The 13,932-nt window shown below is 43.9% G+C and overlaps 1 protein-coding gene across 1 annotated transcript; it reads left to right on the top strand.

Moving 5' to 3' along the window:
• The first annotated feature begins 10,215 nt into the window (after window positions 1-10,215).
• On the top strand, window positions 10,216-13,611 carry LOC122001033 (chorion class B protein M3A5-like). The gene is made up of 3 exons (XM_042555589.1): window positions 10,216-10,536; window positions 12,104-12,272; window positions 13,227-13,611. The coding sequence occupies exons 1-3, from the start codon at window positions 10,350-10,352 to the stop codon at window positions 13,315-13,317; spliced, it is 447 nt and encodes a 148-aa protein (XP_042411523.1). The 5' UTR covers window positions 10,216-10,349; the 3' UTR covers window positions 13,318-13,611.
• The last annotated feature ends 321 nt before the right edge of the window (window positions 13,612-13,932 follow it).

Genomic DNA, 13,932 nt, shown 5'->3' with positions numbered 1-13,932 from the left:
TATGTTCCTTGTATTTTTTGTTTGCCTTTCATTGCCCCTTTTTAATGTGTAATGCGTTGCTGCTTATTCGTATAATCTGTTGGGCTCCCCGGGTTTCCTACGAAACGACCGATCGGGTTAATCAATTGACTCGTTTCCTCAAAATCACTTAGCGCTTAACCATACTGTTTGCATTCAGTGCACGCGAAGTATTGGCAAACCGTCGGCCGACCGGCATTAATCAATCTGGTACTTGTGAACGATCATGAGCTCGTCGGCGCAGATGTTTATAGCCGATCGGCGCGGCTCTCGATCTTTAACGACGGTGCTCGTCGGCGCGGATGTTTATAGCCGATCGGCGCGGCTCTCGATCTTTAACGACGGTGCTCGTCGGCGCGGATGTTTATAGCCGATCGGCGCGGCTCTCGATCTTTAACGACGGTGCTCGTCGCGGATGTTTATAGCCGATCGGCGCGGCTCGATCTTTAACGACGGTGCTCGTCGGCGCGGATATTTATAGCCGATCGCGCGCTCTCGATCTTTAACGATGGTGCTCGTCGGCGCGGATGTTTATAGCCGATCGGAGCGGCTCGATCTTTAACGACGGTGCTCGTCGGCGCGGATGTTTATAGCCGATCGGCGCAGCTCGATCTTTAACGACGGTGCTCGTCGGCGCGGATGTTTATAGCCGATCGGCGCGGCTCTCGATCTTAACGACGGTGCTCGTCGGCGCGGATGTTTATAGCCGATCGGCGGCTCTCGATCTTTAACGCGGTGCTCGTCGGCGCGGATGTTTATAGCCGATCGGCGCGGCTCGATCTTTAACGACGGTGCTCGTCGCGGATGTTTATAACCGATCGGCGCGGCTCTCGATCTTTAACGACGGTGCTCGTCGGCGCGGATGTTTATAGCCGATCGGCGCGGCTCTCGATCTTTAACGACGGTGCTCGTCGGTTATCCGCTCGGTTTTTATAGCCGGTCGGCGCGGCTCTACGGTTTAACGTCTGGGCTAGACGGCCTTCGAGGCTAACTCCTTACCAGGTCGAGCGACCTTGGCCTTCATATCCCGCGCTTGAACAATATTTATGCCCGGCCGAACAGCACGGGTCATTCGCTTGCGAATCTGATCGGCTGGGAGGCTTTCACTATTCGGGTGCTTGGCTCGGATAATCCATATGCCCCTTTTACCCAGCTTGGAGAACGTACTCCTGGCCGAACGGCTCAGGGTCTGCTTCGAGCATTTTGGCTCGGATAATTTATCTCCGTCCGGAAGGTACTGTGTCTTCGATCCTCGAGCGCTTGGCTCGACCCATTTACCTCCGGCTAAACGGCGCGGGGCCTTCGTTTCTTGCCAATGCCTTATATTTGTTCTCTTGATTCTTCATTTCTGCATTTCCAATATTAGTCGAAAAAAGTACACAGAATGATTTACAGTGGTACACCTTTCATCCCGCCTGGTAAGGCTGGAGGTGGTTCGCGCTCCATGGCCTATCTAACTGCCGACCGTCCTCATCCTCCAAATAATACGCGCCCGAGCGGAGCTTTTCGATGATTTTGAAGGGACCTGCCCACGGAGCTTCAAGCTTGCCGACGTCGCCGACCGGCTTGACTTTCTTCCAGACAAGGTCGTCGGCCTGGAATGATCGGGGGATGACGCGCCGGTTGTAGTTTTGCTTCATCCGTTGACGGTACGCCATCAGCCGAACGGATGCCTTGGCACGCTCTTCGTCGACCAAATCCAGCTCCATATTCCTCCGCTCGGCGTTGCCTTCATCATAACACTGGACCCGGATGGATTCAACGCCGACCTCAACTGGAATGACCGCTTCACCGCCGTACACCAGATGAAAAGGTGTAACGCCCGTTCCTTCCTTAGGAGTTGTTCAGATGGCCCATAAAATGCTCGGCACTTCATCCGGCCAACTTCCTCCCAAGTGGTCGAGCCGAGCGCGCAGAATACGGAGAATTTCCTGGTTGGCCACTTCAGCTTGACCGTTGCTCTGAGGATAGGCCACGGATGTGAAATGCTGCTCGATGCCGTAGCTCTTGCACCAATCCTCTAACATCTTCCCTGTGAACTGCCGCCCGTTGTCGGACACTAGTCGACGAGGGATGCCGAAACGACAAATGATGTGTTGCCAGATGAATTTTTTAACCATCTGTTCAGTGATCTTTGCCAGCGGCTCGGCCTCCACCCATTTGGAGAAATAGTCGACCGCCACTAGTAAAAATTTTCTCTGTCCGGACGCCATCGGAAACGGACCGACAATATTCATTCCCCATTGGTCGAACGGGCATGAAACGCTTGACGCCTTCATTTCTTCGGCCGGTCGGTGGGAGAAGTTGTGATACTTCTGGCATGAAAGGCAGGTAGATACTGTCCGAGCGGCGTCTGTTTGTAAAGTTGGCCAAAATTATCCGGCCAAGAGGATCTTCTTGACCAATGAGCGCCCGCCCGGATGACTTCCGCATGATCCTTGATGTACTTCCTGGAGGATATAAGCTGAGTCCTCCGAGCTTACACATTTCAGCAACGGGCGCGAGAAAGCTTTCTTGTAAAACTGATCTCCGATGAGTGTAAACCGACCGGCCCTTCTTCTGAGGAGCCGGGCTGCATATTCATCGGAGGGTGTGGTGCCCGAACGGAGAAATTCTATAAGAGGTGTCCTCCAGTCGCTTGGAAACGTGAGGCCTTGCATCCGATCGACGTGCGCCACCAGCAGTACTTTTTCAATTGGTTGCTGAATAGCAACTGGTGTTATTGAACTCGCGAGTTTGGCTAACTCGTCTGCTGCCTGGTTCTCCGTTCGGGGGATCTTCTGTATAAGAACCTCTCGGAAAGTAGCTTTGAGTTTTTCAAAGGCCTTAACGTAGAGTTTAAGCCGAACACTGTTGATTTCAAAGGTGCCAGAAAGTTGTTGAGCGGCCAACTGTGAATCCGAATAGAGGGTCACCCAACCGGCACCCACATGCCGGGCCGCCTGCAATCCGGCTATGAGGGCCTCATACTCTGCTTCGTTGTTGGTAGCTTTGTAATCCAGCCGGACGGATAGGTGCATCTTCTCTTCTTGAGGTGAGAGCAGCAATATTCCAATCCCACTTCCGAGCCGAGTGGAGGACTCATCCACATATATTCTCCACATAGCTTCCGGTTCTGGCCTTTGCACTTCAGTCACAAAATCAGCCAAGGATTGGGCTTTGATCGCCGAGCGGGGTTGATATTGGATGTCAAATTCACTCAATTCTGTCGTCCACTTGATGAGCCGTCCGGACGCTTCTGGATTCAACAGTACTCTTCCGAGTGGACTGTTCGTCCGGACAATGATGGTGTGAGCCAAGAAATACGGTCGAAGGCGCCGAGCAGCTAGAACCAAAGCAAAGGCCAACTTCTCGAGCCCGGTGTAACGAGATTCAGCATCTTTTAAAATGTGGCTTAGAAAATACACCGGTTGCTCTTCGCCGCTCGCCCTCACAAGTGCTGAGCCTACAGCATGTTCAGTTGACGACAGATACATATAAAGTGACTCACCCCCGATCGGCTTGGCAAGTACAGGCAGAGAATTTAGATATGTTTTCAATTCTTCAAATGCTCGGTCACATTCTTCATCCCACTGAAACTTCGTAGCCCTGCGCAGGATCTTGAAGAATGGAAGGCTCCGGTCGGCGGTTTTGGAGATGAATCTGGACAAAGCAGTTATCCGACCGGTCAACCGCTGCACTTCCCTTGTATTTCTTGGAGGCGGCATGTCTTGCAGAGCTTTCACTTTGTTGGGATTGGCTTCGATTCCCCGCTCGGTCACTATGTACCCCAAGAAACGCCCTCCTTTCGCTCCGAAGAGGCACTTTTGGGGATTTAGCTTGACTCCATACTTGCGAAGCGTTCGGAAGGTTTCTTCCATGTCCTTGAAGAGATCGGCCGCTCGGACGGATTTGATAAGAATGTCGTCCACATAGACTTCCAGATTACGCCCGATCTACTCCTTGAACACCTTGTTCATCAAGCGTTGATAGGTGGCCCCGGCATTCTTCAATCCGAACGGCATTACATTGTAGCAATATGTGCCGTCGGCCGTTACGAAGCTTACTTTTTCTTGATCTTCCTTGGCGAGCGGCACTTGATGATATCCTTGATAGGCGTCAAGCATGCAAATTAATTCGCAGCCGGCCGTAGAGTCCACCAGCTGATCTATCCGGGGCAGAGGATAGAAGTCCTTGGGGCATGCTTTGTTTAAGTCCCGAAAGTCGATGCAGACTCTCCACTTGCCGCCCGGCTTGGAGACTAATACTACGTTAGCCAGCCAGCTCGGGAACTGCACTTCTCGTATGTGGTCGGCCTCCAAGTTTCTTTACTTCCGGATGATGGCATTCTCGCCGACCAAATCCCTTTTCTCTTCATCGCCGAGTCCGGCCGGACATGCAATTCATGTTGTGCTATGCTCGGCGAAATTCCGTGCAATTCATGTGTCGACCACGAATACATCATGGTTTCGCCGGAGGCATTGGATCGCCTCCTCCTTCGCCTCCTCCTCCAGATCAACAAAAGCCGTGGCCTCCGATCGGGTCGGATGAATCTGCACCTCTTCTTTCTCCTCGTAAATTAAGGCGGGTGGCTTTTCAGTGATAGTATTTACCTCGATTCGAGGCACCTTCCGAGCTGAGTTGGATTCTGCTCGGACCATCTCGATGTAGCATCGCCGAGCTGCTAACTGGTCTCCCCGTACTTCTCCCACCTTGTCTTCGACGGGGAACTTCATCTTCTGGTGGAAGGTTGAGACGACCGCTCGGAATTCGCCGAGCGCCGGTCGTCCCAAAATGACGTTGTAGGACGAGGGAGAGTCAACCACCACGAAATTTATTGTCCTGGTCCTCCTGAGCGGCTCCTCTCCCAGCGAGGTAGCCAGCCGTATTTGTCCGACCGGCTGCACTTCGTTGCCCGTAAACCCGTAGAGCGGGGTCGTCATGGGCAGCAGCTCGGCTCGATCAATTTGCAGCTGATCGAACGCCTTCTTGAATATGATGTTGACCGAGCTCCCTGTGTCAACAAATATTCGGTGAATAGTGTAATTTGCTATTACCGCTTTAATGAGCAGAGCGTCGTCGTGGGGCACTTCTACTCCTTCCAAGTCTCCGGGCCCGAAAGTGATTTCCGGTCCACTTGCCCGCTCTTGGCTACAGCCGACCGCGTGGATCTGCAGCTGCCGGACGCCCGCCTTTCTGGCTCGATTGGAGTCTCCTCCGGTCGGCCCGCCAGCAATAACGTTGATCTCGCCCCGTGAAGTATTGCTCCTGTTTTCCTCTTCCCGAGCGGACGGTCGTGACCGTTCTCTGGACGCCCGGCGATTCTCCTGTCTCGGAGATCGGTGCCGATCGGGTGTCTGTTGATGTCGCCTTTCGGTGCGGGTCCGGTCAGCTTCATGGGTCCTTTGTCTCCTGTCGATGGGAGGAGACCGTCGTTCGGCATTCCTGGGAACGGGATTGGCCACGAAGGGAAGACTTCGACAATCCTTCGTGTTGTGCGTATTCGTCTGGTGGAAGGAGCAGAACATAGGGGTCCACCTCTTCTTTGGCTTGGGCCGAGCGGCAGCCACTTCTTGTACGTGCGATCTGGCGTGGGGGGATCGAATTGCTTCGGCTCTCGGTCCTTTGGGTGGCTGCTGAACGGCGTGCTGTTTCCGCTCGGCATGAACAGGTGCCCGCTCGGTAGGAGTTTCCTTTTTCCAGGCGGCTTGTGCTTCTTCCACGTTTATGTATTCGTTGGCCCGATGTAGCATATGATCATAATCTCGGGGCGGCTTTCGGATGAGCGACCGGAAGAAGTCCCCATCCACAAGGCCCTGAGTGAAGGCATTCATCATCGTCTCCGATGTGGCCGTTGGGATATCCATCGCCACTTGGTTGAATCGCTGGATGTAGGCTCGAAGCGATTCTCTCGACTCTTGCTTGATGGCAAACAAGCTGACACTTGTCTTCTGATAACGCCGACTGCTAGCGAAGTGGTGGAGGAAGGCCGTTCGGAAGTCCTTGAAGCTAGTGATGGATCCGTCCGGCAGCCTCCGAAACCACCGTTGAGCCGATCCCGAGAGAGTTGTAAGGAAGACGCGGCACTTTACTCCATCTGTATATTGATGGAGTGTAGCTGTGTTATCAAACTTACCCAGATGATCATCCGGGTCCGTTGTTCCGTTGTACTCGCCGATCGTCGGAGGCACGTAGTGCTTGGGTAAAGGGTCTCGTAGAATAGCCTCCGAGAATTGGCGATTGATCCGCTCGGGAGATGAGTCCGCCCGGGGAGCTTTCCCTTTTCTGTCATCCCGCCTTGGCATTTCGTCTGAAGAAGAGCCTCTATCTCTTCGAGCTGGTGCGGCTTCAGGGGTGCGAAATAAGGCCCGATGGAATGCGACGGTGGCTTGAGGTGCTTCCGCTCGGCCACCAGACGCAGATGTTGCTTGTTGCTCCGGCCGTTCGGCTGATGCTTTTTGTTTTTGCTCCACAAGTTTGGCGGCCCTCATCTCGACCAGAGCGTCCAACTCTTCTTGTGAGAGTGCCACATTGTGTATTCTTCCAGCCTCGTCCATTGTCTCTGTTCAGATGCAGGAGCGTTCCCACAGACGGCGCCAAATTGATCCTGTCCGAACCAGGGGTCAACGAACGCTGGGGACGTGGCGCTCCCTACTGGATCCTCAGGTGCTCCGGCGAACCTGCAACAAAACCGAGCCGGGAGGGGTGTCCCGGCGACGGCCCTCCGACGCTCAAGTCAGGCGAGGAAATAGCAAAGAAGTGGCTTTTAAGTAGAAGACTCGTGTACCTCCGGTGAAGAAATGGAGACCTTATATAGACCTCTCAAAGAAGCCTGGGCGCGCCAATCAAAGCAACCACCTGCTTTTGACCATGCCCAGGTATGAGTCTGTCAGAAGGGCCATGCCCAGATATGGATCTGTCAGGAAGACGTCCATGAGGCCATACTGCTACTGTATCAACCTTTCCATGATGTGACGGCAAGATCCTCCATCGTGCGATCTTGTGTACGGCCTAATCATCAGACATGCTTCTGCTGATATCCCATATCCCGAGCCGAGCGCATAGGCCGCTCGGCCACCTTTGTACCCTCGCCCTTATCTTGGCCGAACGAACAACCTGCTCGGCCCTTCGGTTCCAGCCGAGCGGACTCCCGCTCGGCCCTTCGATCCTCCTGCCTTGGCGTCGGAAACCCAAGCCCCTGGATGGGTTATCTCTAGCTCCGCTCGGACCTACTCAGCTACTCGACGTGGCCACTAACCGCTTAGTCATCCCTTCATCGGTTCTCAAGCTGAGACCCTTCAAAAAATGGGTCCCCCATTCTTACCGCCGGATCAAAGATGATTGTGAAGAATGACACATGAGAGTTATCTCCACTTCCTAAAGGACACAAGATTATTGGTATGAAGTGGGTATGCAAAATAAAGAAGAATGATAAAGAAGTTGAAACATATAAGGCAAGATTGGTAGGAAAATGCTACAATTAAATAGCTTGCATTGACTTTGATGAGGTATTTGCTTTTGTTGCTCGATTAGAAACTATTAGACTAATCATTTCTTTAGCAACTCAAAATAAATAGAGAATACATCAAATGGTTTTGAAATCTGCCTTCCTAAATGGAATCCTCAAAGAGGAAATCTCTATTCAACAACTATCAGATTATGAAGTCAAAGGACAAGAGGAAAAAGTTTTAAAATTGAAGAAAAACTCTCTATAGGTTAAAGCAAGCGCCAAGGGAATGGAATAACCGAATAGATATGTACTTGCAAAAGAAAGACTTCATCAAATGTCCCTATGACCATGCACTATACATTCAGAATAAGGATAAAGATATTTTGATTGTCTACGTATACATCGATGACTTTATCTTCACTGGAAGCAATCCAAGTATGTTTAGAGAATTCAAAGAAGTAATAGCTAAGAAGTTTGAGATGATTGATATTAGGCTCATGTCATACTATTTGGGTATTGATGTGAACCAAAGAGATGATGGATAGTCTTTATCTCACAAGATTATGGAAGAGAGATATTAAATAAGTTCAAGATGGATAACAGCAAGGTCATAAACATCCCAGCAAAACGTGGAGTCAAGCTATCAAAGCATGATGAAGGAGAAAAAGTTGATCCAACACTCTTTAAGAGCTTGGTTGGAGGCTATGATACTTGACATGCACAAGGCCTTATATTCTTGCATTGGAATTGTTAACCGCTATATGGAGGTTCAAATTACCACTCACTTTAAGGTCGCTAAGATAATTTTGCACTATATCAAAGGTACGATAGATTTTGAGTTTCTTTATTCATCATCTAACAATTTTAAGATTAAAGGATACTGCGACAATGATTGGGGGTGGAGATATGGATGATAGAAAAAGTACTACATGATTTTATATTTTTTTTATGAGAGATACAACTCCACTTGGATGTCAAGGAAACAACATATTATCACACTTTCTATTTACGAAGCAGAGTGTGTGGCTGTGACTTCATGTGTTTGTGATGTTATTTGACTCAAATTTATTGAATGAGCTATGTTTGCCGCAAGAAGAGATAACCAATATTCTAATTAATAATAAGTCTGCAATAACACTGACAAAGAATCCAATCTTTTGTGATAGAAGCAAACACATTAGTCTTTTGTGATAGAAGCAAACACATTGATACATACTATCACTATATTAGAGAGTGCATCATAAGAAAGGAGGTGCAAGTAGAATACATAAAGTCTTATGATCAGGTTGTCGATATCTTTACCAAGCCGTTCAAATTTGAAGACTTTATCAAGCTGCGAAGTTTACTTGGAGTGACAAAATCAAGTTTAAGAGGGGGTGTTGAAAAATAAATTTATTTTTTTAAGCTATTATGATTGGGCTAAGATGAATTGGATTACACATGTAAGCTCATGATCTATAACAATTATGATCTAGAATAGAGTAGTTTATTTTAGAATGTTTTAGAGGATTATCTATACTAGTAGCTTAAAGTGGAATAGTTTAGAGAGTTCTAGATAGGCTTTAATAGCCATTTTAGATGGAAGATATGTTGGCACAACCTTAACCATTGGTTAGGAGTTGCAACTAGTATAAATAGAGGATGAACTCTCATTTTGTAACAAAGCCAAGATTTCAAGTAAAGCAAAGGTTTTAATACAAGTTCAAATTCTCTTGTTCCTTCTTCCATCCAAATGAAATTTCCTCTTCCACGAGCTTTTCATTCCCAGAGTTGACTTATGTTGATTAGTATTGACCAATGATCTATATTATAAAAGTTATAAATTATAATTTTTATAACACAATATTATTAGTGTTAATTAGAATCAGAGTGCTACAATAATATAATGTCGACTAGTACTGATAGATAAAGAATCTATGTTGTAAGATCATTCACATCTGCTCCCTTAAATACAGAATTTATCTTAAATTTTATATTTTATATATTTTTTTTACATCAATTATTCTATCAATTTCCTAAATTTAGATTTTATGAATAATATTTCTCTAAATTTAGAAAATAAAATTTATTTCTTAAATATTAAAATATTATTTAATTTGGAAGAGAGAAAAAATAAAAAAAAATAGATTGGGTAATGAAAAGTACACGGAGAGAGAAAAAAATAATAAAAAAAAGTGAAATAGAGAGAAGAAAATAATTAAAAAATTAACATAATGAAAATTTTAGGATAACTAATGTATGTATTAGTAAAAATTAATTATCTAGATTTATTAAAATAATTAATTTATTTTAAAATTTTTAAATATTATGGAAAAAATATGGATGGCCTAATAGTTGAGTTATAACTGTTATTACAAAAAATAATTATAACTATTATTAGAATTGAAGTGTCCAGCAGAACTGTTAATTATAATTATTACCATACTTTATTTATATATATCATAATTGAAAAGGTATGTATAACCATGTTAAAAATAAAAATAAAATAAAATAAAATTATATTAATACGAAATAAAATATTTTTTTTAACTCCATAATTATTTTATAGAGAGATAAATCATTACGTAAAATGGTATTTTTCGTCGACTTCATCAAAAGTTGATTTTTACCTATTTTTATAAATCTAACCCGTAGTGACGGGTTCGGTTATACCTCGGGTAAAATAAAATATCTTTGATAATAATTTTTTTAAAAAAAAATATGTCCTTTTAATTTTTTTTCATTATTTTTTTAATAAAAAATAAATTAAAGAAGTTGTTTCACTGAGCGGATTACCTGTGGGCATCTTGTCGTCCGTTTCCTATCAAAGATGGACAGACACGCCAAGACTCTGACGTCCTTTGAGGCTTAAACCTACCACAACGAAGCATCGCCTTCCCCTGCTGATCGAGGACGGTCAGGGATGGCGAAGGGACAAGCGGAGGGGAAGAGATCGGAGCCGGCGAGTCGTTCTAACGAGGCGGTGAAAGCGGTGAAAGGGCTTGCGTGGAGGCTCCCCGTCCTCAAAACCCAGGATCTCGGGAAGATCGGCCCCGGTCTTGGAGTTGGCGCTGGCTGCGGCGTCGGCGTTGGTTTCGGTCTTTTTGGAGGTTCGTACATCTTCGATCTTTCTGATCTGGGAAAAATCTTTCATTCGGGGCCTTGATTTTTTTAATTTTTTAATTTTTTTTGCGTGTGTAATTTTGTATTCCTATTGAGGGCTTTGGACATTCTTATTGTTAATTTTGTATAGATTTTTCTGATTTCCTGTTTCGAATATGACTGAGCATTGCCAGCACGTTAGGTTTGAGGCTGCTCTAGCATCTCTTGTTAGTATCGACTGTACAAATTTGAATGCTCTACTAGTCCTACTGGGCTAACTTGCTTAGTTGATGGTTGTGATCTTACTTTAGCCTTTATTCTTGATATGTTTAATTTTACTAAATTTGGGCCTAGATACTTGATTGCCCTTGACTGTTTAATAGACTTAGTAGATCCACTTAATCATCTGAGCTTTCATAATCTTGTCTGATTATGGACATTGATTAACATGCCAAATGTCGTTATTTTACTTATTGCATTAATCAGTGAGATTTTGTAGATATAGTGTAACTGTTGAGCCTTCAACCTCAGATTGTGCGGTTGGGTACTAGCTAGCAAGAAATCTTTCATGCTAACGGTCTTCGTCTTCCATTGTTGTTTTCTTTTTCACTCTCATTGTTCTAACCATGATACTTCTGTGTTTCCATGTCATGATATCTAGACGAGTTGATGGGATTACTTGCATCATGCCTCACTACTCTTTTCCTTTCAATGTTGGCAAACCAATACATTTATTTTCTACTTGTTTGCGGCAATCTCTTTTTGGATTGATATGTTGGATACATCCAGCTTTTAAAATTCTGGCCCAATGTCAATCCCGAGGATCTGATGGATCAGTATAATACTATTTTGCACCATCACTCAGTATAATCTAGCGTGTTGAGGGCTGAAAGTCATTCAGAAATCAAATGATTTACCCATTTTCCTCCTTCCGCCCTCATCCCACATTCAAATGGCAAGGATTTCCTTGGTCCAGCTGGATACACAATGCGGAAAATAATTTCAGATTAGCAGTAGAATTTCAATAAAAATATTCAATGTTATGAACGTGTCAATCTATAGACACAGCAATGCAAACAACAAGTAAATAAATAACAGCATCAATCTTCCCACACCCTAGAAAAACGAGCTCATGACTCAGTACTAGCATCATGGCATCAAAACCCTTTAGTTTTAAGATAGATCTGAAAATATATGATCTCAACTGCATCCACTGTGTTGAGATGCATAAAGTATTTATGAACAAAATAAACTGGAACATTGTTTAGAGATTTTTTTTCTTTCTTCAGATTAGGACCTTTTCCATTTCTTGGTTAGTGAATTTTGTTGTAGATTTTTAGTGAATAGGCTGCAACAATGTATTCCAGGTTGCTCCTTTTTTTTTCTTTGCTAAAATAAAATTTGAGAGCCAGGTGATTTTCTTGATATCAGGAATTACTCTATAGAATTGATGAGTTTCTATTCTTATAAATAAAGATTTATGCAAGTTGTATCTGCACTTTAAGCAATTAAATTGCTACTTTCATCAATCTGTTTCTGTATTGTTGTTTTACCCTCGTGAACACTTCGAGACAGGTGCGGGGCTAGGGATAGGAATGCCTGGCCTACATTTCGGCGTTGGAGCTGGTGTTGGATGTGGAATAGGTCTAGGTTTTGGCTATGGAGTGGGAAAAGGAGTTGCATTTGACGAGAACGGAAAATACACAAATGTGGGCAAGCTATTCCAAAGAAATGTGGCATCTAAGTAAGCATTTTTTTAATGAAAATAAATTGACTTCTATCCAAATATACACATTTTTTCCATGGCTAGTGTTCCCTTTTTGTTTGCTTTTTTTTTTTATGCAATTATACGCTCAAGTTTAGTAGGTTAATTTGTATTCCTGTTAAATATAACGTTTCTTTATTGTTGCACATTTTGTTAAAACAAAAATCTTTATGGACTTTGTTCAACTAATTTTTTTTTTGGATCTATATATTCTCATAGCTGAAGACATTGAAAGATGGTACTGTTTCTCTTGGTTTCCTTGTTGCTTTTATTAATTTTTGTTTCTTTTATGTAGTCTAATATTGTTTTAGGTTGATATCACTTCATATTGAAGGGGTCCACAAGATTGCATAGCATGAATGTGGTAACATTATAACCTTCTATCTTTTAGGCACGACAAGAAGTGAGATGTAGACAAACAAAAAGAGTTAATCAAAACAACAAAAATTAAGACAAAACAGAGTTTGGTGCTTTAGCAAGTCTCTCTTATAATTGGAGTCTGGGGCATAAAATAGAATAAAGGTATGGTTAATAGATTATGTGTGAAACCAGTTAAGAGTTGGGATAAAGTTCGCCATATATTTGGGGCCTTCCTACTATGTAGTAGTGCATCATACATGCTTTAGTCTTAAGATTAAACATTGAATATGACTTATATGTATGTTCCTGTCACTAACCCCATGAGCCTAGATGCAGTCTATTGCATGATTCCAGTCAATTTATAGGACATGGAAGGTTAGTCAATGTAACCTTGTCCACTGTGCATCTTAATATTTGTTTTGATTATTACAATGCTTTCATTTTTATAGTTCTTGCAAGAGTAAACTTTATTAGCATTGTTGATATTTCCATCAATAGTTATAGATATCCATGGTTTTTATTAATATGCTGCACTCTTATGATGTTCATTTCTTTTCTTGGATTGGTTTTCAGTCATCAAATTGGTGCTTTAGTCGATGAGGTTGTATTCAATGCCAAAAGGCTAGTTCAAGCTACTTCGAAAGAGATCGAAAAATGGAGGTGAAGGACAAGAAACAAATTTCTGAACTTTCAAGCTACTTAAGGAGAGATTGAAAAATGAAGTTGAACATGAAGAAACAAATTTCTTTACTTGCTTAGATGTAGATGGTTTAATTTGTGTGGGAATATGCATTGTCCTGATATATCGATTGTTTAGTGTTCTTCACTAATTTTAGGTTTAATGATGTGATGTTAAGATGCATGTTTCTGTCGCTCTTAAGATGCGACTACTTAAGCCACTAGCTATTTCCATAGCACTTAGCAGTGGACGAATGTGGAGTTGTCTTAATTAACTTTAGATGGCTGAGCACTGAGAACTACTGCATTACATCAAACTATATGTGAGTTAAACCTTTTCAGAAAGCTCTCAGAAATAGTTAGCCCCTAGCAATTAAAGCTTCAGTAGGATTAAATTCCTATGGTAACAAAATCATCAAAAGAATTCTTCATTATGAAAAACTTTCAAAAGAAGCACCTCTCTTCCTCGTACGTGTTTACCTTTAACAATTCTTCATCCCCTATCATAAACAACCATATCGTATTATAAAAAGTTCACTCATAACATATAAACGTAGTAGAATGCTTGAATTTAACATCTGAAACAGTTAGAATATCAAAC

The sequence above is a fragment of the Zingiber officinale genome, chromosome 7A, assembly GCF_018446385.1.
Source record: "Zingiber officinale cultivar Zhangliang chromosome 7A, Zo_v1.1, whole genome shotgun sequence".
Classification (NCBI taxonomy): Eukaryota; Viridiplantae; Streptophyta; class Magnoliopsida; order Zingiberales; family Zingiberaceae; genus Zingiber; species Zingiber officinale.
The sequence above is the reverse complement of the archived record's forward strand: the minus strand, read 5'-3'. Positions and strand labels throughout refer to the sequence as shown.

Bases quoted from the DNA above. Each gene is read 5' to 3' on its own strand.
- LOC122001033 (XM_042555589.1), top strand. From the start codon at position 10,350: ATGGCGAAGGGACAAGCGGAGGGGAAGAGATCGGAGCCGGCGAGTCGT. The intron at 10,537-12,103 runs GTTCGTACATCT...ACTTCGAGACAG, and splicing joins TGGTTTCGGTCTTTTTGGAG to GTGCGGGGCTAGGGATAGGA. The intron at 12,273-13,226 runs GTAAGCATTTTT...ATTGGTTTTCAG, and splicing joins CAAAGAAATGTGGCATCTAA to TCATCAAATTGGTGCTTTAG.